At 43.1% G+C, this 25,537-nt stretch overlaps 1 protein-coding gene across 16 annotated transcripts in view; it reads right to left on the reverse strand.

Moving 5' to 3' along the window:
* The window catches only part of ADD1 (adducin 1), an 85,317-nt gene extending 64,815 nt beyond the window's left edge, over positions 1-20,502 (reverse strand). For 5 of the 16 annotated variants that reach the window (XM_014738605.2, XM_070264025.1, XM_070264030.1 and 2 more), the window contains exon 1: positions 19,731-19,883. Coding sequence is in view for 4 of the 16 variants with exons in the window: in XM_070264026.1 (XP_070120127.1) it covers positions 20,208-20,229 (22 nt within the window). In the remaining 12 variants the exon portion in view is untranslated. Of the gene's footprint in view, positions 1-295; positions 504-1,142; positions 1,198-19,730; positions 19,899-20,207 lie in introns of those variants that run through there. The other 11 variants (XM_070264034.1, XM_070264023.1, XM_070264027.1 and 8 more) reach the window with 10 other exon arrangements.
* Positions 20,503-25,537: the final 5,035 nt, after the last annotated feature.

A 25,537-nucleotide genomic window follows, 5' to 3' on the forward strand; every position in this document is an offset into this window, starting at 1 on the left:
ATATTTGACATTCCCAGACTATTATCTTCTTTATTTTTCAATGAGCAAATATTTTAGCATTTTGCATACTTAGGTCTGCAAATCTTTTTCTTTGAGTTCTTCTGCTTGTAAAGAGAAAATTATCACACCTTCACAGGCATACATCTAATAAACTGTTCCCAAAAAGTTTCAAGGTATTATCTCTGATAAACATTTTATTTTCCTTTTTTCTCCACAGTCTCTATAATTTTAAACATTTCTCCTTAATCCATCTGGAATTTACTTGGATGAATGATATGTTTTCCAGTTATCTCACCACCAAGAATCTCTTCTCCTGGGAGACATGGAGGTGTGTTTCTTCACTCCCCACCAGGACCCACTGATGCATGTTTCAGCTTCACACCAGCAGCTCCCCACTGTTGCTTCATAATCTACATGTCTGACCTTGGGGAGGTTTATCATCTTTTGCACCTCAGTTTCTTCATTTGTAATGAAATACATTCAAGTCATATGTTCCAAGGTTGCTGGGACAATCAGAAATAACAAATGTAAACTATCTAGCACAATGTCTGGCACAGGATACTTTATATATACGAAATCCTTTAATTACCTAATATCTGACGAGAACATAAAAGTAACATGCTAAAAGTTTCATTTCAAAAACTTCAAGAACATTAAGTTTAACCAACTAAAGTTAAAATACATTATTTTAACTAAAAATAATGTTCTACTATAAACATCTTATTTTACCTTTTGATATTTCAAGTAAAACTACTGTGTTCTGTCTCTATCAACACATGTAACATTAATGAATAAGTAAGATTTCTTACTTTAACTCAATTCCTAAACCAATATTCTAGTACAGTTTACTGAAACAGACTTGGGTGTGGTTTTGAAAGCAACTCTGGGTGAGGCAACCAAAGATAAGCCATCCAACCATCTGTTTAACCGAACAAATTTAAGTGAACTTTAATGCACCCTATCCTGTTTATATTTCCAAAATCTGTCTGACAACTGTTTGTCAGAAAGAATCCAGCTTGGGTCTTCATCAAAATTCCATTAGCCTCTCAATGCTAACTGATTAATAAATGTGCTCAATTCATATCTAGAGTTTAAATCCTAGGGCCAGACCCCCTTGGTTCTGATCCCAGTTCACCACTTACTAGCTATGTAACCTTAGGCACATTTCTTCATCTTTTTCTCTATGCTTCAGTTTCTTTGTCTGTAAAATGGGAATGATATCATGCTTTTAGAATTTCTTGGTTTAAGATTCTTGCTTGGTTTAAGATTAGATGGGCTAATTTATGTCAAGTGTTTCCTACAGTGCCTGGCACACAGTAAGCAACACAGTAAACAGTGGCTATTATTATTATAAGCAGCAGCAGCACCTTTAACGACTGACTGAATCTCTTAAAAAAGGACACTAGAAGAACATTCTATGATGGGCACTAGTTAACTGTCTTCCCTAAGAGGTGCACAGGGACACACAGCAGCACCACTTGTTAGAGATCCTTCCTGCAGACTGTGTCACTGCTCTGTACTGTCAATTTTTAATACACCCGCTAGATCACAAGCTGACTGAAGGCAGGAACTACGACGATGCTTTACCTTTTGACATTCCCGACAAAATGCTCCGAACACAGATCTTTAAAAATGCTTATTAGATTAATACAATGGAAAAAAACAAGCAATGCGACAAAACCTTAGAAGCATACATTTTTAGCACCAGAAGCAACTTAAGAAGTCACGTGGTCATTTTACAGATGATAAAACTGAGAAAGATAATGACTTTATCAAAGTCCTATATGCTGGCCAAGCTGGAGCCAGCTCCTGCCTGTACCAAGAACACCAACACACCTTGCTCACTCCACTGACCCTCAAACCGTGCATTTTAGAATTATCTAATACTGAATATGCTTTTCCTAAGTTTTAAACTAGTACACAACCACTTTTTCTATTATTAATAAATACCACTTGGAGATCTCAAGTAAGGCAAATATTTGAGAGGCCCTACCACTCAAATGAGATTTTCCATAAAAACAAAAGTTATTTGCTTATAAGAAATACATGAAACTTCCAAGGGCTAAACGAAAAAGACCCAAAACCATGAGAATGAAACTAGAACTCTGAATGGAATCATCCACAAAAGTTGATATTACCAGAGATCAAATGCCAAAAATCAGCATTGCTAGATGCAAAAAAGGAGGAGCTGATGAGCTGGAACTCTATAAGGGGGTGAAAATGGTCTCAGGTGGGCAGTGACCCTGGCTCACAGTAGAAGTAAATACAATCCTCTCAGGAAAAAACATCCTAAATGTTGATCCCCAGGTTTTTCCACAGCTGAAAAATGAACCGGGGGGCTGGCCCTGTGGCCAAGTGGTTAAGTTTGCACACTCTGCTTTGGCAGCCGAAAATTCTCCAGTTCAGATCCTGGGTGCAGACCTACACGCCCCTCACCAAGCCATGCTGTGGCGGCATCCCACATAGAAGAACCAGAAGCACAGGAATGACTTACAACTGGGATCTATAGCTATGTACTGGGGCTCTAGGGAGAAAAAAAGAAAAAGATGAAGACTGGCAACAGATGTTAACTCAGGGCCAATCTTCCTCATCAAAACTTAAAACAAAAAAAATTAACCGAATATGAGGTCCAAGTCAAAAATTCAAGAAACCCAAAAACAATCTCCATGAGTGACAGTCATCAGAAACAATGAACCATAGGTCTAGATCCTCAAAGACTTGGGATACTAGAATTACAATACAGAACCCAGAATTACCATGTATGAAATAGTTTAAAAATAAATTAATGATAAATATGACAAACCACAGAGACCATCAAAAATGAGCAGAGCTGAAAAAGAAACCAAATAGAACTTTTAGAAATGAAATAATGTTGAAAAAAGTTTTTAATCATCCAATAAATTAATACCAGCTTCGACACAGATAAAGAGGATAATGAATTAAAAGACAGATTTGAAAAAATTACCCAGAAACCAGCACAAGGAGACACAAAGTATGATGGAACGGATATGAAGTCCACTACACATCTACTGGAGTCACAGGCAGCGATAATGAAGGACAGAGGAGTCAATACCAGAGAGATAATGGCTGACATTTTACATAACTGAAAGACATGAATTCACAAATACCAAGTAAAATAAATAAAGAGAAATCCATCCCATATGCAAATGGTAATGATTCTGCAGAATAGCAAAGGCAGAAAAGAAATTCTAAAAGCAGACAAGAAGAAAAGACAGATCACCTACAAAGGAATGACAATTAGATTGTTGGCAAACTTGTAACAGAAACAACAAAGGGAGAAGAACAGAATATCTTCAAAATGCTGACAGGAAATAACTGTCAATCTGGATTTCTACAGCAAGTAAAACTACCTTTTGAGAATATGTGTGAAATAAAGTCATTTCAGATAAACAAAAAGAGAGGTTTCACCTACAGACCTATAGTAAAGGAGCTTCTGAAGATGAAAAATGATCCCAGGAAAAAAAATGAGAAATGCAGTAAGGATTGTGAGCAAAGAAACTGCTAAATGTGAAGTAAATCTAAAAATATCTTTGGATAATGTAGTGACAATAAAATCCAATTTGTGAGGTTAAAAACAAAGTCTAGGGGCCAGCCCGGCAGCCTAGTGGTTAAGTTCAAGTGCTCCACTTCAGCAACCCAGGGTTTGCTGGTTCAGATCCCAGGAGTGCACCTCACACCACTCATCAAGCCATGCTGTGGCAGAGTCCCACATATAAAATAGACAAAGATTAGCACAGATGTTAGCGACAATTTTCCTCAAGCAAAAACAGGAAGATTGGCAACAGATGTTAGCTCAGGGGCAATCTTCCTCACCAAAAACATAAAAAAGAAAGTCTAGACTAAAACAGAACAACAGTAGCATGTAACTTGATCGTTGAGTTTAATTGAAATTAGTTTAATGTCTTTGTTTTGTCTGTTAGGGGAATATGATATTAATTTCAGATTTTGTTAAATATGCATGGTAAAACTTTAAGGGCAACCACTAAAAGAACATAATAGAATATGTAATTTCCAAACCAAAAAAGGGAAGAACATAAAGAAAAACAAACAAAACAATTTGGTTGTTTAAAAAGGCAAGCATGGAAGGGAGAAAAAATGACAGAAAACAAAACGTAAGAAGACAGAAAAAGTACAGAAATTTATATAGTGCTATAAACCAATGTTACTTCAATAAAAAACAAAGGAGGGACAGCAGCCCAGCAGCCTAGTTGTTAAGTTCATGAGTTCTGCTTCGGTGGCCTGGGGTTCGCGGATTTGGATCCCAGGCACGGACCTATGCACTGCTTGTCAAGTTATGCGGTGGCAGAATCCCACATACAAAAAAATAGAGGAGGACTGGCATAGATGTTAGCTCAGGGCCAATCTTCCTCACCCCCCCCAAAAAAAAGAAGTAAAAATTTATCAGAATCACAATATATGTAAATATACTAAATTACGTCAGTTAAAAAACAGAAACTACAACCACTATAGTGGGCTGAATAATGGTCACCAAAGATATCAATCCTAATCCCTGGACCCTGTAATGCTAAGACTCTGTATGTGATTCAGGATTTGGGGATGGTGAGATTATCCTGGATTACACGAGTGGGCCCTAAATGAAATCACCAGTATCCCTATAAAAAGGAGTCAGAGGGGGGCCAGCCCAGTGGTGCAGCAGTTAAGTGTGCACATTCCGCTTCAGCAGCCTGTGATTCACTGGTTCAGATCCCAGGTGCAAACACGGCACCGCCTGGCAAGTCATGCTGTGGTGGGCATCCCACATGTAGAGTAAGGGAAGATGGGCATGGATGTTAGCTCAGGGCCAGTCTTCCTCAGCAAAAAGAGGATTGGCTCAGGCCTAAGCTTCCTCAAAAAAAGGGAGACAGAGGGAGATTTGACTCGACAGATATAAAAGAAGAGGGCAATTTGACCAGGCACACTGAGACTGGAGTGATGCAGCCACATCCAAAGAATGCCCGCCGCCAGAAGAAGCTGGGAAGAGGCAAGGAACAGATTCTTTCTCCAGAAGAATCACCTTGATGCTGGCTTAGTGATACTGATTTTGGACTTCTGGCCTCCAGAACTGTGAGAGAATAATTTCTCCTGTTTTAAGGAACCAAGTTTGTGGTAATTTGTTACAGCAGCCACAAAAAACTAAAACACCCATAAAACATAAGAACAGAACATAGAAAGTTTGAAAGTAAATGGATGAAAATAGGTACATCAAGCAAACATCAACCAAAAGAAAGCTGGAGTATCTACATTAATAAGAGACAAAAAAGACCAAGGAAGATAAAAGCATTTCTTCAGGATGGAAAAAGCCACTGCATGAAGTTTAAAAGCTCACTTCAACAGGAAGATGACAATATATGTATGCCTAATAAAATGGTGTCAATACATATGAAGCAAAAACTGCTAGAACTCAGAGACAAACAGACAAACCTACCATCATAATGGGAGATAAAAACACTGCTCAATTACTAATAGGCAAAGCAGCCAAAAAATTAGTAAACAGTAAAAAGAACATAAGAACAACGTAATCAACAAGTTCGATGTTAGAAATATACAGACTCTTGCAACTCCCTGCTCCGCAAAAAATTAAAGAATACATATTCTTCTCTAGAATACGAGAAACATTCATAAGAATTAACCTCAGGGACCGGCCCTGTGGCCTAGTAGTTAAGTTCAGCACACTTCGCTTTGGTGGCCCAGGTTTGGTTCCCGGGAACAGACCTACACCATTCATCAGCAGCCATGCTGTGGTGGTGATCACACAAAAAATAGAGGAAGATTGGAACAGATGTTAGCTCAGGGCAAATCTTCCTCAGCAAAAAAAAAAAGAATTCACCTCATATCTAGATGGAAATAAAGAAAACCTCGGTGCCAGCCCTGTGGCTTGAGTGGTTAAGTTCGTGACCCAGGGTTTCACCAGTTCAGATCCTACGCACAAACCTAGCACCGATCAACAAGCCATGCTGACACGTCATCCCACACAATACAACTAGAAGAACCTACAACTAGAATATACAACTAGGCACTGGGGGACTTTGGGGAGAAATTTAAGGAAAAAACAACTGTCAACAGACGTTAGCTCAGGGCCAATCTTTTTTTTAAAAAAAAAAAAAATCTCAACAAATTTCAGAGAATCAGTAGCAGACAAACCATTTCTCTGGTCACAATGCAATTAACACAATTCAATAACAAATTTTTTTTAAAAAAACATATATTTGGAAACTTAAGAGCACATTTTTAAATAACTTACAGGCCAAAGAAAAAAACATAATGAAAATTTAAACACTTATATAATGAAAATATTACACTTGAAAACTGTTGGCTTCGCTAAAGAGCTACTTCTAGAGAATTGTATAGACTTACATGCTTCTACTAAAAAAAAAGAGTAAGTGGGGGCTGGCCCCGTGGTTGAGCAGTTCAAGTTCTGCGTGCCCTACTTTGGCAGCCCAGGTTCACAGGTTCGGATCCTGGGCAAGGACCTACACCACTTGCCAGCCATGCTGTGGCAGCATCCCACATACAAAATGGAGGAGAACTGGTACAGATGTTAGCTCGGGGCTAATTTTCCTCAGCAAAAAAAAAAAAAGTAAGTGATCAATTTCTGAGAAGTTATAAAAAGAACAGAATAAATTCTAAACCACTTAGCAATCACTCTCACAATGCTTTATATACATAATTTCTAATCCTTAAAACAACTTTGAAGGTTGGATTATAGTTTGGATTATAGCTACAAATGTCCTATTATCTGAGTTTTAAAGCACAAACCATAAGCCCCTTCAAGGGAAAAAAAGGTACATCACGTAAGATGTAACACATGTGCCCAAACTTGCAAATGTCATGCAGCCTTGATTTTTACTGAGAATAAAGATGATGTCACAGCTTTTTTCACAGCACAGTGAAATCTGGGGTCAACAGCCTCAAGACCCGAAATAACATACAAATAACTCGTTTTATGAAAAAGGTACTGGCAACCTTCCAAAATTGTAGTCAGCAAAATCAGCACTATTTTCATGAGGATTCTTCTTCACCCTTGTGCATTATGAATCAATCAAAGTGGAAATTATCCACCAAGAAAAATTAAAATATACTTTAAAAGAGAACTGCTGGCTTGATTTTTATAAAATAGAAATGATAAAAATAACTGCAGATGAGTGATGTGAAAGAAACATCTCAAGGACCCGAACAGCTCTAACTGGGATCCACCTTCTGCTATTCCTACAGAGAGGGTCCAAGCAGGAGCTCCTGTGCAGGCATCCCACAGGCGTTCTCTCTGTCTGACCTGAAGAACTACGAGCCCTTGAAGTGTAATCTCCATTCTTGTTATGTGTGATTCCTCAATGCCCAGTACAAAACCTAGAACACTGAAGGCCTTTTAAAAAGTTTATTGAATTAATGTTTCCTAAATGCCATTACTGTCACTTAGAAACTAGAGACAAAGAAAATTTATACCCACACTGCTTGACTAAAAGCTAGGAAAGAAATGCTTCCTTGAAGAAATTCCTTGCTTTCCAAAACAATCAATCAAACACCCTATGCAGAAAACAGCACATTCAATATTCCAGATACTCTAGGTCAGTGACATTCCTGGTGGTTATGTTGTCAAAGTACGCTGTGCTTCAGGCCCCAGGGACAATGCTCAGAACAAACTGAGATCAAGAGTATGTGGACGGTGGGGTCATCTAGTTCCCCTAAAGATGAGTGGACTAATTCACATCCCTTCCTACTGAAGTAGACACTCAGTCCTAAAGTCAAGTACCATTTCTAACACTCCCTTCCTGCCTGAAGCTCTATGCAACAATAACTTGATTAATGGTATCATCTGGGAACAAGGCTGGCCTGTTAACTAAAACATTCTTAAATCTTGGAAAGTATGGCTTAACCACAAAGTCCTTGCTAAGCTGCAAACTTGTATGGCTGTAAAAGACAAAAGTATCTCTGTACAGAGCCTTGATTTATCAAAAAAAAACAGAAAGAGAAAGAGTAGCTAGTAAACAGGGCTCTCTATTGCCTTTCTGTGCTTTCCTTCTTAATGTCTGTTTCCCCCTCATCTATACACTGGAGGAGGAGGAAAGGAAAGGAAAATGCACTGACAGCATACCTGTGTACCATAAGCATTCACAAGTGCTCTCACCACGGCCCCACAACAACACCTCCAGTTAGACAAGATTGTTATTATTACTATTCCTGTTTCAACAGATGAGAAAATTGAGTTTGGAGAATTTCACCAACATGATCCAGAGCCACATATTTTCAGAGGCAAAACTGGATTGCATCCTGATACTACATCCCTGACGCCCAGCACTATACCAACAGTTGACAACTGACTCTCTTCAGTGAGAATAAAACTCCTAACGCAGCATTTTCACTTTTACAGTTTCACTGATACATATTCACATACCATAAAATTCACCCATTTAAAGTGTACAGTTTAGTGGTTTAGCGTATTCACAGAGATATACAACCATCATCACAATCTAATTTTACATTTTCAACACCCAAGAAGAAAGCCCAAACACATTAGCAGTCACTCCCCATTCCTATTCCTCCCCTCCCCTCCAGCCTCTTTCTCTGGCTTCTTTCACTTAGCATAACGTTTTCCCAGTTCACCCATGTGTAGCATGCATCATGCTTCATTCTTTATTATTGCCAAATAATATAATACTCCATCGTATGGATACACTACATTTTGTTTATCTATTCATCACCTGATGGACATTTGGGTGTTTTCCACTTCTCGCCTATTAAGGATAATGCTGCTACAAACATCTGTGTACACATTTTTGTATGGAGATATGTTTTCATTCAGTATTTGCATTTTCAAAGTGGTTCACAACATTCTCTCCTTTACATCTTTTTTTTTTTTTTTTTTTTTTTTTTTTTTTTAAAGATTTTATTTTTTCCTTTTTCTCCCCAAAGCCCCCCGGTACATAGTTGTATATTCTTCGTTGTGGGTCCTTCTAGTTGTGGCATGTGGGACGCTGCCTCAGCGTGGTTTGATGAGCAGTGCCATGTCCGCGCCCAGGATTCGAACCAACGAAACACTGGGCCGCCTGCAGCGGAGCGCGCGAACTTAACCACTCGGCCACGGGGCCAGCCCCTCTCCTTTACATCTTAGCACTACTTCATTTTGTGATGGATAAAATTGAGGCTGGAGGCCGGCCCTGTGGCTGAGTGGTTAAGTTCGCGCACTCCGCTTTGGTGGCCCAGGGTTTCACAGGTTCGAATCCTGGCCCGGACATGGCGCCACTCATCAGGCCACGCTGAGGTGGTGTCCCACATGCCACGACTAGAAGGACTCACAACTAAAATATCCAACTATGTACCTGGGGGCTTTGGGAGAAAAAGGAAAGATAAAATCTTTAAAAAAAAAAAAATTGAGGTTGGGAGCAGTTAAGTGACTTTATCACCCATTGCTGGGTAACCCTCAGTGAACCTGCAGTAAGTCCACACCTTCTCGCAGAAGACCTGCTCATTCCATCACACCACAGAGCTTTATCTCCTCTGCAAGAAATTTCAAGCAATAGCATGCAGTTGAGAAAAACTGTTTTTTTAGGTACTGAGCTTCCTAAATCATTCTCAGTAAAGTCAATCCATAGACAAATTTAAATTAAGCCTTTCAGAGTAAGAGAAGGGAAGAACATAGTGTTCCGGAAGGATATTCTAAAGGTCCCTCCCCAGTGATGGCCTTCTCCCCATGGACACATTGCAAGCTGCTATTCCAGGGTGTGCAGAGGCCCACGTGATCTCAGCATCTATTGTGCCCTGTCCATGAGGTCAGTCCTAGCACAAGTCTGCATGCATCTGCAGGCTTGATCCCCTAACATCAGCCCACATAACAGAGTTCCCAAGGCCTAGCTGTAGAGCTAATTTGTTCTGACATAGGTGAAAGTATTCTGGGGGCACACATTGCTATGGTCAGTTGTACAAACCCCCTTTCCCAACTCCTGAAACAGTTCCTAGGCTTCTAATATTTCTGTAGTAAAGTTCAGAAATATGGTTTATAATTATATTACAGTTATATGTAACAGCCATTTACTGACAGCTTACTAGATACCTTTCATGCATTTAATTCATTTAATTTTCACAATAATTGTGTAAGAGAGATACTATTATTACCTCCATGTTACATGCAAACACTTTCTTATGTGGGGAAAAGATAGTCAATGAGAGTATAAACTGCTATAACAACTTTTTTTTTTTTAAAGATTTTATTTTTTTCCTTTTTCTCCTCAAAGCCCCCCAGTACATAGTTGTATATTCTTAGTTGTGGGTCCTTCTAGTTGTGGCATGTGGGACACCGCCTCAGCATGGCTTGATGAGCGGTGCCATGTCCACGCCCAGGATTCGAACCGCCGAAACACTGGGCCACCACAGAGGAGCGTGTGAACTTGACCACTCGGCCACGGGGCTGGCCCCTGGTATAACTTAATGGGATAATTTGGAAATACCTATGGAAACTAAAAGTACAAATATCCTTGGTCCAGGCAATTTCACTTCTGAGAACATATCTACAGACAGACTTCATAGTACGCAAAGACAGAGATACAAGAATATTAAAGAAGAGTTTGTAACAGTAAAAACCCAGAAACAAATATCTATCTATATAGCAGTGATTAAATAAATTACAGTATATCTGTAAAAGGAAATATCTGAGACTGTTAAAGAGAGTAAAATAGAGTATGTGTGCTGAATACTGAGCATTCTCCAAGACGTATTAAGGAGGAGCAAGATGAATATCATTACGCATAACAACGTTTTTTTTTTTTTAAAGATTCTATTTTTTTCCTTTCTCTCCCCAAAGCCCCCCGGTACATAGTTGTATATTCTTCGTTGTGGGTCCTTCTAGTTGTGGCATGTGGGATGCTGCCTCAGCATGGTTTGATGAGCAGTGCCATGTCCGCGCCCAGGATTCGAACCAATGAAACACTGGGCCGCCTGCAGCGGAGCCCGCGAACTTAACCACTCAGCCACGGGGCCAGCCCCCTTTATTTATTTTTTTTTGTTTGTTTGTTTGTTTTTTGAGGAAGATTAGCCCTCAGCTAACTACTGCCAGTCCTCCTCTTTTTGCTGAGCAAGCCTGGCTCTGAGCTAACATCCATGCCCATCTTCCTCTACTTTATACGTGGGACGCCTACCACAGCATGGCTGCCAAGCGGTGCCATGTCCACACCCGGGATCCGAACCAAAGAACCCCGGGCCACCGAGAAGCGGAACGTGCGAACTTAACCACTGCACCACCGGGCTGGCCCCCAGCCCCCTTTATTTTTTAAAGGAGATATACATACATACCACCATTCTGGCTTGGGCAAGTTACTTAACCTGTCTCACAGCTTCCTCATCTACAAAACGGGGTAAGAACAATACTTCCCACATAGTGCTCAATAAAAGTTACCTGTGGCCATTACTGCAATTTAATGATTATTTAATTGTAATACTACCAATAATAACAATAATTTTATTACTATTATTAGATGGGCTCTGCAAAAAAAATAAATAAATCAATTCCATACCTACACTACTCAGTGTCAGGCAGTAGACAGGTACAGGGAAACTGAGGCAAACACCATCTGCTCCGCCTCCTCACCTAGCTCACAGCCCATGAGGGTTTACTTTTCCAGATGCCTAGCCTATATGACCTGCCCCCTTCAGCTCTTGCCACCAACAGGCAACAAGAAACCACATGCAGTAAGATGGGTCTCCACTGCCCAAATGCTTTCCCTCAGATACACACAGATTTGATCTCTGACCAAACGTCACCTCCTCAGAGAAGCCCACCTCATTCCACGATCTATTGCAAATGAAAACAAATAACTGTCGCCACCATTCTCCACACCCTTATCCTGCCACCAGTCTTCACAGCAGTTATTACTGCCTGACGTTTCTTTATTACTATCTCTTGTTCTAGAACATAAGGTCCCAAGAGAGGGGGGACTATGTCTCACTCCCTGTGGATCTCAATCCCTGCTCTGTCCATTGTGCCTCGAACAACACCCAGCATAAACTAGCTGCTCAATAAATATAGATGAAGAGATGGGACTGATATGCAAGTTAATAAAAGTTCTAGAATGGAAAATAAGCTTACAAATCAACATTTTTTAAAATTACTGTTGTCATTTTATCCTGGCAGAGTAGGTTCTCAAGACACTGTTCAGTTAAAAGATAAATATTTCAGAGATTTTAGTCCTACTGTACTTAAAATGCCACTTTTTCCCTACATAGCACAAACTCATATAAAGCCTTGTCAAAATATGCTCAACACTTTTAAGTTAACAAGTATCAGAAACAATGTTATAGGGGCCAGCCCAGTGGCGCAGCAGTTAAGTTCCCAGTGGCGCAGCAGTTAAGTTCACATGTTTCACTTCGGTGGCCTGGGGTTCACTGGTTCGGATCCCAGGTGAGGACATGGCACCGCTTGGCAAGCCACACGTGGCAGGCATCCCACATATAAAGTAGAGGAAGATGGGCACGGATGTTAGCTCAGAGCCAGGCTTCCTCAGCAAAAAGAGGAGGACTGACAGCAGACCTTAGCTCAGGGCTAATCTTCCTCAAAAAAAAGAAAAGAAAAAAGAAACAATGTTATACATTAGTCATAATAATTGTTTAAAAAGATAATTCTGGAATAAAGAAAGCTCAAAGGGCAAACCGAATTAAACTTGCTCCCCTTCATTCCTTCCAACTCAAGTTTCCTGCATGTAGACGATCAGAACATGCATTAACTATTAAACAGTTTTGTTAAAGTTTAATATTATGCTATGTTAAGATTCCTGACTATTTTAAGGAGCCATGTGATAGCCACCAGGCACTGAAGAAACTCAGGGGGAATTAGTATATTTAATCTGTAACTAACCAAATCTCAGATCGAGTTGTTAAACCCTTAGAAGATAGAGAATTCAAAAAAGGACATCCCTTCTACTTGCCAAAACAACCTGCCAAAGCATGAGAAAAAATAAAAACAAAACAACACATAGGGTTCATAGGTAAGGGGGTTTTTTAAAAATTACTTTAGATTCTCAAGGAGGCTAGGAACTTAATTTACGTAAAAAGAAAAAGAAAACGTTGCCATTCACCATCTCCAACACATGAAAAATTTTAAAGTCCTGTAGCTATTGGAACAGAACAAAGTTCAAGAATATTTATAACCATAAATAATGATTCAGAACCCAACAATGTAAAATTTACACTGTCTGCCATCCAATAAAAAATTACCCAACAAGCAAAGAAGCAGGAAAATATGACCCATATTGAGGAGATAGAGCAATCAAAACCAATCCAGAACTGAAAGAGAAGTTAAAATTAGTGAACAAGGTCATTAAAACAGTTAGTACAACTGTACCCTATATGCTCAAAATCTTAAGTAGAGATATGGAAGACATAAAAAAGATAAACATTTAACTTCTCAAAATGACAGCTACAATGCGTGAGTTAAAAAATAACCCTGAACAAGATTAATGGTAGATTAAACACTGCAGAGAAAAGATTAATGAATTTGAAGATATAAAAATAAAAACTACCCAAAACAAAACATACAGAGAAAAGACAAATAAATGAACAGAGCATCAGTGAGCTGTGAGACAACTCTGAACAGTCTAACATCCTGGAACTGGAGTTCTCAGAGGAGAGGACATGAAGAAGGAACAGAAAAAAAAAAAATGTGAAAAAATGGCCAAAATTTTCCCAAATTTGATTAATACCATAAACTCACAGATCCACAAAAGAAGCTCAATGAAACCCAAGCACAAGAAACATGAAGAAAACTATGGTATACAAAGACACATCAAAATAAAATTGCCCAGAACCAGTGACAGGGAAAACCTTAAAAGCAGCCAGAGAAAAAGGACATGCTATGTAGAGGAACAAAGATAAGGATGACCTAAGATTTCTTGTAGGAAATGATGCAAGCAAGAAGACAGTGAAGCAACATCTTTAAAGTAAAAACTAAAAGATTTTAGCCCCAAGGTTTTGAGGTTTTGTAATTGCAAGCATTAAATTTTCTCAACACTATCATGCCATTTGGCTAGGTTAGAAGTAATATATTTAGGGGCACCTACTGTGTGCCAGGATGAATGCTCAGAACAAATTAGGAAGTAAAACCAAGGTGTTACAAGAGATAAGACTGGAGTTATGGGAAGAGGCCAAACCTTGAAAGCCTGGTCCAGGAGCTCAGGATTCATGGGCCAAGGAGAATCACCTTGTTTTAGAGAAAAGCTCTAAACAGGGAAGTGGCATGGTCTAGTCTACAACTCAGAATTCATTCTAGCAAAAACACAGAGAGGCCAGCTTAAACAGTGGACAAACATGGTCTCTGCCTTTATGGAGTGTAGTTCTTGTGGAAGACGAAACAGGAGTAAACAGATAAATAAATCATTAAAATTGAAGGACACAAGAAGTGCCTGAGTTAGTGACTAACAGGGAAATGCTACTTTAAGAGGGCAGTTAGGGAGAGTCTCTCTAAGGGACATTTAAGTGGAGGCCTAAAAGATGAGAAGGCACTAGCTATACAGAGTGGTGTAAAAGCATTTGTTCTAGGCAGAGGGATCAACATGCAATCCCCTAAACTGGAAAAGAGCTAGGCAGGTTTGAGGAAGGCCACCGTAATGAGCATAAATGAGCAAGTGGAAGAATAGTAGAAAGTGAGCCTGGAGATCACGTAAGAAATCTGATTTTGTTCTAAGTACAATGGGAAGTTACTGAGTTTTTTTGTTTTCTCTGTAACATTACTTATTTTATTCTGAGTACATAATCCAATTACATGAATCGAAATTCAAAAGGTATGTAAGGTTATACAGTGAAAAGTAAGTCTCTCTCCCACCCCTGTCCAACAGCTACACAATTCCCTAGAGGCAACCACTTTATCAGTATTTGAAAGGTTTTAACAAGACAGAACACAATCTAATTTATATTTTGCATAAATCACCCTAGCTGATGGGTGGAGAATGAGTGGGAAGAAAGGACTCAGGGAGACCAGCTGGAGGCTGCTGTAGCAGTCCAAGGGAGATGTGACAGCTGCTGAGACCCAGGAGGTGACGGTGGAGATGGGACAGAAGGACTGGGTCGGGATGTATTCTGAAGGTAGAACTCACAAAACTGATGTTATCAAGACAGCATTAGGGACTATAGCTACAGGTACTATTTTTCACACACTTAGAATCTACAGGTCTAATGTTTTACACTTTAAAGCTTAAATACTCAGAGTTCAGTGAATATGCAGATAGATAATGAGTGAGAGAATAATAGGTAACAAGAGAGAAAGCAAATTACCAAACTGTGATGTTAACAATTTAACAATAACAAACTTACAGTATCAATATGAATTAAATGATTTTATCCCAGAAATGGCGTTTCTGAAACCAACCCAAAACTGTATTACTGCAGTTGAAGGGCTGAAACAACAGCTGTTTAAAAAAAGAAAAATGCAAAACTGAAATCTTTAACACCAGTACTGTTGACCACAACATAACAGATAAAGCTAAAGTCTTCTCAGTAGGGGCCAGCCCAGCGGCACAGAGGTTAAGTGCGCATGTTCCGCTTCGGCGGCCAGGGGTTCGCCGGTTCGGATCCCAGGTGCGGACATGGCACAGTTTGGCAAAAGCCATGCTGTGGTAGGCGTCCCACGTATAAAGTGGAGGAAGATAGGCATGGATGTTAGCTCACGGCCAGTATTCCCCAGCAAAAACAGGAGGATTGGCAGCAGTTAGCCCAGGGCTAATCTTCCCCAGAAAAAAAAAAAAAAAGGAAATCCTGCCATTTGCACCATAGATGGACATTGAGGATATTTTACTAAGTAAAATAAGTCAGACAGAAGAAGACAAACACCGTATGGTCTCACTTAAATGCTGGGGGTGGGAGGGAGATAAATGAGTGAAGGGGGTTAAAAAGTAAACAAAAAAACAAAAAAACAGTTATCTGGGAAAAGAAGGAACAGCGTGAAGAGGATGGCAACATAAAGAAGCAAAACTTCTTTGAATACATCCTGTTTTATATGCTTGGTTTTGAAAAGCCTTATTAGTATTTTACATAATTATAAAGCAAAATTACATTTTCAAGAAGCAATCCCTAAATAGTGAAAGCAAAATAAAAAGAGAAGACCCAAACTATACAGCCAGTGGTGGCAAAAACTTAGAGTAACTATTTTAATTGACCTCAATACAGTAATTTGACTACATACCCCTAAAAGGACGTAAAAAAATTCTTAAACACTTCTTATTTGTTGGTGGTAATGTTCATGTTATTCATCTGAGACTGACAAGTGTACAGTGTGGGGGAAAATAATGAGTAATTAGAATCAAGATGTTTGTCTTAGAAAAATGATACAGGTGTAAGATCAAGAAGGTTAGATAGAACTCTGTCATCTTGCTTTACAACTGGAAGTATCAGTAACCCAAGATCTGTGCACTAAAAAGACCTAGCAACAACGATCAACCTAGTAGCAATGAACAACCCCAGGGCCCAGAATGTGGTTACTAAATACTATTTCATTAAAAGAATCCAAGGCCCCTTGGAGAAATAGACAATTCCAGGGCTGGGACAAAATATGTACAAGACAAGCCTGGTGCAGTTTGTCATACCAGAAAGAAGAGCAATTAAAGACTATTAGAGTTGTGTCTAAAGGATTTCGGAGTCAATTTTAGCAGATTCCTATTAGACAAAGATGGGACAATCCAAGCATCAAAAAGGATAGTATCTACAATGGATTGAACCATACCAAATATGTTTAAATCCACGAGTTCACAATGACACAAACACACATACACAACTCACTGGCTACTTTTGGAGGATGCCAACTAATTATTTTGAAAACTAGTAAATAATGGAGAGGAATTAAGCATTTATCCTGCCTTTCCTAAAAGAGCTATAATTCATGGTAACCAAATTATGCAAGAGGGGAAATTTATCTTTATGGAGGTATTCCAGCTAATAAATGATGAAGTTATAACTAAAATATCATTTTTCAATGCCTAATGAAATAATGACTCTAAGCACTGAGCATCAAGCAATGATAACAAGACTACTAACTAATCCTTATCTGTCTACTAACCTATAAAGTCTTCTTGCCAAAAATTAATGAAATCTGAAACTGACTACACCTTTAGATCTAACTAAATTAGATTAAATTTACAGTAAATTCTGTGTAAACTACAATATAGACCAAAATCCAGACCGCTTGTAATTCCACAGCACAAACTATCAAGTTTCAGCAACAAATAAGTTACAAGACATAAAAGATGGAGGGGGAACCTATAGACTAAAACAAGTCACAGCGTATGAATAGCATTTGGAACCTGATTCAAACGGTCAAGAAAATTATGAAATGGGGCCAGCCCAGTGGTAGAGCAGTTAAGTTTGCAGGCTCTGCTTTGGTGGCCCAGGGTTCACCAGTTCAGATCCAGGGCATGGACCTCCACACTGCTCATCAAGCCATGCTATGGCAGGTGTCCCACATATAAAACATAGAGGAAGACAGCCAGAGATGTTAGCTCGGGGCCAGTCTTCTTCAGCAAAAAGCAAAAAGAGGAGGATTGGCAGCAGATATTAGCTCAGAGCTAACCTTCCTCAAAAAAAAAAAATTATGAGGCAATCAAGAAATTCTTATTTTAATACTGTGTGAACATTTGAAGGTAATGAGAAATTCTGTGATAGTGGTATTTGAATTTACCTTTTTTAAAAGATGCATGTAGATATATATACTGAATATTTAACAGTTAAAATGACATGACAGGGGCCGGCCCCGTGGCCGAGTGGTTAGGTTCGCACGCTCCGCTGCAGGAGGCCCAGTGTTTCATCAGTCTGAACACTGGGCGCAGACATGGCACCGCTCATGGAGCCACGCTGAGGCAGTGTCCCACATGCCACAACTAGAAGGACCCACAACTAAGAATATACAACTACGTACCGGGGGGCTTTGGGGAGAAAAAGGAAAAAATTTTTTTAAAAAAATAAATGATATGACATCTGGGTTTGTGGGGTTCAGATAAAGCAAGATCGGCTACGAGTTACTATCTGTTGAAGCTGGATGAGCGTAGTGCATGTGAGAGAAAAATCAAATGTGTAAAAATAAATGTCAATTTAAACTCTAAGTTTCACATACTAAAAATGTCTTTTTAAAATTAACACTCAAACTGTTAAAAATTGTGAGACAAGAAAATTTTAACATAGTCAGATATTTGACTTGTATCTTTTAAAGCATTTCAGTATTTACTTTTCTGATTCAATACAAGGACTACTTGAAAGAATTAACTAAAAACTAACAATTATCTAAAGAAACAGCTTTTATGGTAAAATCAATTAACACAAAACTGAGCACCAAACAAACCTTATCAGCATTAGATAACGTCAGAGTTAAAGGAGAAAAATAATCAGCTGCATAAATTATATTTTAGGAGAAAAACTATCCCATCTTTTGGAGACTGGGTAGAATTTAGATTCATGTCCTTCATGAGCCTCTGTAACTAAAACCTAAACAGACACAAGCCGTAAAACAAATCAGACCACCTGTCCTGCTGTAAACCACATCAAAACTTTGCAAAACAGTTCTGACCGCCAAAATCATCCACTTCCTTACAAAACAACTTTACTTATTCTTGTCTTCCCCATAGTCAGAATCAAAGGGGTACATTAAGATTTTGGACTTAAAAAAAATAACTTACACGTGGCTGGCACTTGCCCATTAATTAAGGACTCCGATTTTTCACAACCCCACCCCCACACAATCCCCCCTCCGGCTGACAGGCCCTCCCCTCTCCCTCCCCCCTGCTCGTCTTCACTGGGGCCTCTCTCGAGGCGTTCTGCAAACGAGACACAGTGGACCTTTCAGCAGCCTATCTCCTACCCCTGTTAAGATTTCAATCAATTTTTCACACGCAAGAAAACCTCTCTGTAATAACTCATCAGCATTGCACACAGCTATCAGCTATGTTTTTGGTGCTTAGGGACATGACAATTGATGTATGTCGTTTAAGCATAAAAGCATATGGTCACACCGCCGGCAGTTTCAGGTTAACCAAAATATTTATTTCAAGGTAGGCATGCCTGAAGTGAACACAAATCACCCGCAAAATACCCAGAGCCACGAATTACAACAGCAAAAATAACTGTTAAAGGCAGGGGCCCTTACACCTCCGAAAACAACGAAAAAGAAAGAAAGAAAAGGCGGGGGGAGGGGGCGAAGACGCCAACAGCTCCTTCTCTAGAGAAGTTCCAGGACCCCCGACTACCACCGCCCGAGGCTCTTCTCCTCCGGCAGGAGCGGGCGCTCTGCCCACGAGAGCCGGCCGGCGGGGCCCGGCGCCGCGGCGGTCAGCGTCTGCACAGCCCTCGCGCCGGCAGCGCCCCGGGCACGGACCGGGCGGCCGTGGGCCCCGCGCGCACCCAGCGTCCGGGCCGGGTCCTCCTTTTCCACACGGACCCCCGAAGCCCACCGCCCAGCCCAGAAACGAGCTGCCCCGGCGGTCGCACGAGAAGCCCGTGCGGCGAACGGTCTGCAGAGCGTCGTCCTCCGCGCCCGGTCACGGCCGACGGCCGAACGCAGCCGACCCTCCCACGGCGGCCCCCCGGCCGGACCCGAGCTCCGCCAGCGCCTCCGCCCAGCGCGGCCCCCGCCCCCCGCGCGAGCCCCCGCCGCGCCCAGCCGCCCGCGCCGCTCGGGCGCCGCCGCCGCAGGCCCCGCGGCCCGGCCTGCAGCCCTGGGGCCGCTCCGCTGCTGCCCTGCGAGCGGGCCTCACCTCAGGGGGGAATCGAAAGCAGCGCGCGGGCTCCTAGATCCGAGTGCGGCCGCCGCCCGTGGCCTCCGGCTCGGGCTCGGGCTCGGGCTCGGGCTCCGCCCCCTGTCCTCCGCGCGCACTCCGGCCCGCAGCCTCGGCCCGCCCGGCCTCCCCGCCCCCTCAGCCCTCAGCGCTGCCCCAGCAGCCCAAGCTGGGTGCGGCCGGCGGCGCAGCAGCCCAACAACGCGCCGCCCCGTAGGCCCGTCCCGCGCCGCACCGCCCAGCAACGCGCCCTGCGATTGGCTGTCTGCGGGAAGGGCGGGGCCTGCGCGGGCAGGGCCGCTGCCTGTGGCCACGCGCGCTTGCTGAGACCCGCCTCGGTGCTGCCCCGCCGGCGGCGGAGGGTCGGCTAGGCTGCAGCGTCGGCGCACTGGTGGAGCCCGACAGCCCTCCTCGCTGAAGCAGGCAGGGTCTGCTGTGCCAGCGCCGCCCCCTCACCCGGAACCGCTCGTTCGCTCATTCTTTGTCGCAGCACAGGCTCGGGGAGGCCTGCCAGCAGATTCACTGGATCCGCAGCAGGACGTACTAAACGGTCCCGTCCCACGCCCTGCGCGGGCAGGGGGCTGTCCGAGCCGGGGTCAGTCGCAAGTGCCCGCCTCGCTCGCTCACTCCTCCAGCAGGCGGACCCCGCCCCCGCGTGCCTCGCCCCGTGCTGGTCTCTGTCCAGAAGCCCCCGGCGGCGGGCAGAGCCTCAGGCAGAGTTTGGGGGCGGGCTGACAGCCAGGGTGTGGTTAGGATGGCGGGGCCTGTGGACCCTGATAAGGCTCCACAGACAGGGCAGCTGCGTGGTGGCCAGGGCCTGAGCTGCCGGTTCTGGATGAACAAGTGCCGGTCCTCTCCGCAGAACCGGGGAAGGAGTCTAGGCCGGGGCATTGACGAGACCTGGCTAGCCTAGAGACTACATCGGCACCTTCCCCTAAAGGGTGCCTCCTGTTGTCTCATCTGAGCCAAAAAAACTCATGGGCAGTGGGAAGTGGCTTAGCTGGTTGGTCAGGAGCCTGGAAGGAGCAATCTGGAAGTTCAGGGACAAACAGGCAGGGCTTCTCGTTCCCTTTATACCCATAGAAAGCTGAGGCCCAAGCTGGGCAGTGGAAGAATAATGCGGAACCCATGCCCCCCCTCCCAGCAGGGGCCTATTTGGCTTTGCCCACAGAAGGGTCAAGGATGGGGTCTATGAATAATAGTGACCTCTGACCTCAGGGTCTCCTGGACATTAACTCTTCTCGAAAGGCTTTCCTGACAAGACTCCACAATTCTGTCTCATTCACTTGTTTCCCTTGCACCTAGCAACAAGGCCTGGCCCAAAGAGGGGTCAGTAAGGGCTTGCTGAAGGAAAGAAGGGAGGGAGAGAGGAGTAGAAGATGACTGAGCATGTTAAGTAGAGGCATAGAAGATATAAAAAAGACCCAACTCAAACTTCCAAAGGTGAAAAATACACTGGATGGGAATAACAGCAGATTAGACACGGCAGAAGAAAATGTTAGTGAACATGGAAAATATTGGACATGGAATAGTAAAATATTAGACATGGAAAAAGAAACTAAATGGAACATGGAGAGAAAAGATCCTGGAAAAGAATGAACAGGGGACCAGTGAGCTGTAGGACAACTTCAAGAGGCCTAATATGTGTGTAATTGGAGTCCCTAAAAATGGAGGTGGGGTTGGGAGGAGGACAGAAATACTATTTGAAGAGATGATGGCTGAATTTTTTTCAAATTTGATGAAAACTACAAACCCACAGATCCAAGCAGCTCAAAAAGTAACATCTGCCTTGTTACTGGGCTCTGGTAGAAATGAATGTTCCTATAGAACATCAAGAGTACTGTGAGGCCAGAACTGCCCATCACTTGGTTCTGTCAGACTATCAAGACATAAAGTCAGGTAGATACATCATAATCTGGAAGTGATAGATTCAGGATTGGGTTCATGTAGGTGCAGAGGGAAGTGGTCCAGACTCCTACCACTGTAGCTCTCACATTTCTCCCTCAGCTCACACCTAGGGTTTCAGGGGGATTCCCTGTGAGACGGTGACAGAGGAGGAAAAAGCATGTGCTTGGTTCACAGGAAAGTCGTCTCAGTGTTGCTGTGGGCTGAAAATGGCCTGCTGCTGCACTGTATCCCCACTCAGCAGTCACCCTGAAAGAAAGTGGTGAGGGGAAATCATCCTAATAGACAAAGTTTCAGATGGTGAACATGGCCATTCGCTTTGTGTGGAGAGAGACATGGCCTGGACTCATGGGCAGCGGGAAATGGCTTAGCTGGTTGGTCAGGAGCCTGGAAGGAGCAATCTGGAAGTTCAGGGACAAAGAAGTCTGAGCAAGAAACGGATGTGGAAGGACCTATGGCAATTGGCACAAAGGGTGAAGATCTTTGTACTGCATGCTAACGTCCACCAGTAAGCATCCACCACAGAGGCTCCAAACCACCAAGTGGACAGAATGGCTCGGCCAATGGGCATCAGCCAGGATCTGTGCTCTGCCACCACTATGCTGGCACAATAGTCTCATGAACAAAGTAGCCATGGTGGCAGGGTGGAGGCTATGCCTGAGCCCTACAGCAGAGGCTCCTTGTAACCAAGGCTGATCCAGCTACTGCAACTGCCAAATGTCTAACCTGTCAGCATCAATGACCAAGGTTGAGCCCCCCAGAGGAGCCAACCAGCCCCTTGGTGGCAAGATGATTACATTGGATCCCCTCTGTTCTAAAAAAGCAATAACACATGCTCACCATGATTGCCATGTATCTGGGTGTGGGTTTGCCTTTTCTGCCTGCAATACTTCAGCCAGCACCACTATCAAAGGCTTAAATATCTGGTTTGCTGACATGGAATCCCACATAACTGCCTGGCACCAAAGGACCTGCTCTAAGGCAAAGGAGATATGATAATGGGCACAGGACCAGGGACCTACCATCCTATCACATGCTGCACCATCCAGAAGTCGCTGGTTTGCTAGAGGGATGGCCTAGCCTATGAAGACTCAGCTGAGGCTCCAACTTGAAGATGACATCATGAGAGGATGGAGTGCTGTCCCCAGGAAGGAGTGTATACTCTGTATCAATAAATAACCATTTTACAAGACTTTGTCCCTAATAGGTAGAATACCCAGTGACCCACTTGAGGAATTTGTGCTTCCTGTTCTGCAACATTAAGTGCTGTGAACCTATAGGTCCTGGCTATTAAACAGGACACTTCTACCAGGAGACACAGTAAAGTTGAAGCTACATCTGCTACCTGGTCACTTGGGACAACTTGTGCCAGTAGACCAGTAAGCACAGAAAGGAGTGACCACAATGGCTGGGGTAACTGACACTCATTATTGTGAGTATGTAGGGCTACCAGCCACATGATGGAGGCAGGCAGGAATATTTTGGGCACTCAGGCATTTGGAGGGGTGGGGCATCTCTTGCTACTCCCATAACCAGTAACTGTAAATAGGCAAGTATGGCAACACGGCCTGATGAGGGCAGACTCCAAGGAGCTCAGACCCTCAGGGGTGAACCATCTAGAAGAGCCAAAGTGCTAGCCATGAAGAAGAGAAATCTAGAGTGGGCGGTGTAAAAGGGAGATGTTGGGTATTGATTGTGGCCTTGAGGGCTACTGCAGCAGGGTGGGCTATAGTTCATCCCTCTGCCCATCTCTTGGACGTTCTCCCAGATACTGTGACCAATCAGAATACTGAATAATCTGTGTCTGAATGGAGTGAACTTAATGTGAGAAATAGGTGGATATGAGCAGTTCAAGGGGTGGACTTAGTAGTCACCGTTGCTGCCCTGCCCAGATTCCCTTTCTGGATTGGTGCTGGAAGTGGGCCCCTCTCCAGGTGCTGAGAGTGTCAGGTGCCAATGTCCCACAGACCCCCTATCACCAGAGTGTTGCCCTTGCCCAGGAGATTACCTCCATACCTGGACAGCCCATAGCCAATACTATGGTCCAGGGGCACACAAGGCTGATTCCCCTACTTCAAAGCAGGACCAACTCTGCAGGACAATTCATACTCTAGAGCCCCCTGTGGGATGAGGCTAAAACTAATCTCCAGGGGCGAGCTGGGTGGAGCAGCGGTTAAGTTCGCACATTCCACTTCAGCGGCCCGGGGTTCACCGGTTTGGATCCCTGGTGCAGGCATGGCACTGTTTGGCAAGCCACGGCACTGCTTGGCAAGCCACGCTGTGGTAGGTGTCCCACATATAAAGTAGAGGAAGATGGGCACGGATGTGAGCTCAGGGCCAGTCTTCCTCAGTAAAAAGAGGAGAATTGGCAGCAGATGTTAGCTCAGGGCTAATCTTCCTCAAAAAAAAACCCCAAAAACAAAAAACCTAATCTCCAGCATAGACCACTTACATGGTTTTTTCCCTTTGCCCTATCCTGATTCCAGCATTCAGCTTATCCTGAGAACATTCCTTCAATAAATCACTTGCACAAGATCCCCATTTCAGGTTTTGCTTCTGAAGAATGCAATCTAAGAAAACTTATAAAAAATACGGTCTACAACTCAACACGAAAAAAGCAAACAAACCAATTAAGAAATGAGCAAAGGGGGCCGGCCCCGTGGCCAAGTGGTTAAATTCGCACGCTCTGCTGTGGCGGCCCAGGGTTTCGCTGGTTCAGATCCTGGGCGTGGACGTGGCACCGCTCCTCAGGCCATGCTGAGGTGGCATCCCCCATGCCACAACTAGAAGGACCTGCAACTAAGATATACAACTATGTACCGGGGGGATTTGGGGAGATAAAGCCAAAAAAAAAAAAAAAGATTGGCAACAGTTGTTAGCTCAGGTGCCAACCTTTAAAAAAAAAAAAAAGAAAGAAAGAAATGAGCAAAGGACTTGGATAGACATTTTCCCAAAGATATATAGATGGCCAATAAGCACATGAAAAGATGTTCAGCATCACTAATCATTAGGGAACTGCAAATCAAAATCACCATGAGATACCACTTAACATCAATTATTAGAATTGCTATTATTAGAATGAAGGAGAAGGAAGAAGAAGGGGAAGGAAGAAGGAGAAGGAAGAAGAAAAAAATTTTGGCAAGAATGTGGGGGCTTGCCCGGTGGCGCAGCGGTTAAGTTCGCACATTCCACTTCTCGGCAGCCTGGGGTTTGCTGGTTCGAATCCCGGGTGCGGACATGGCACCGCTTGGCACACCATGCTGTGGTAGGCATCCCATGTATAAAGTAGAGGAAGATGGGCACGGATGTTAGCTCAGGGCCAGGCTTGCTCAGCAAAAAGGAGGACTGGCAGTAGTTAGCTCAGGGCTAATCTTCCTCAAAAAAGAAAAAAAAAAATCTGGGGCCGGCCCCGTGGCCAAGTGGTTAACTTCGCGCGCTCTGCTGCAGGTGGCCCAGTGTTTCGTTGGTTCGAATCCTGGGCGCAGACACGGCACTGCTCATGAAACCACGCTGAGGCAGCGTCCCACATGCCACAACTAGAAGGACCCACAATGAAGAATATACAACTATGTCCCCGGGGGCTTTGGGGAGAAAAAGGAAAAAAAATCTTTAAAAAAAAAAAAGAATGTGGAGAAATTGGAACCCTTGTGCATTGCTGGTGGGAATGTAAAATGGTGCAGCCACTGTGGAAGATGGTATGGTGGTTCCTCAAAAACTTAGAGAATTAGCATACGACCCAGCAATTCCACTTTGGAATATATACCCAAAAGAAATGAAAACAGAGACTCTAACAGATATTTGTACACCCATGTTCATAGCAGCATTGTTAACAAAAACCAAAAGGTGGAAGCAACTCAAGTGTGCATTGTCAGATGGATGGA

This window comes from Equus caballus, chromosome 3 (genome assembly GCF_041296265.1).
Source record: "Equus caballus isolate H_3958 breed thoroughbred chromosome 3, TB-T2T, whole genome shotgun sequence".
Classification (NCBI taxonomy): Eukaryota; Metazoa; Chordata; class Mammalia; order Perissodactyla; family Equidae; genus Equus; species Equus caballus.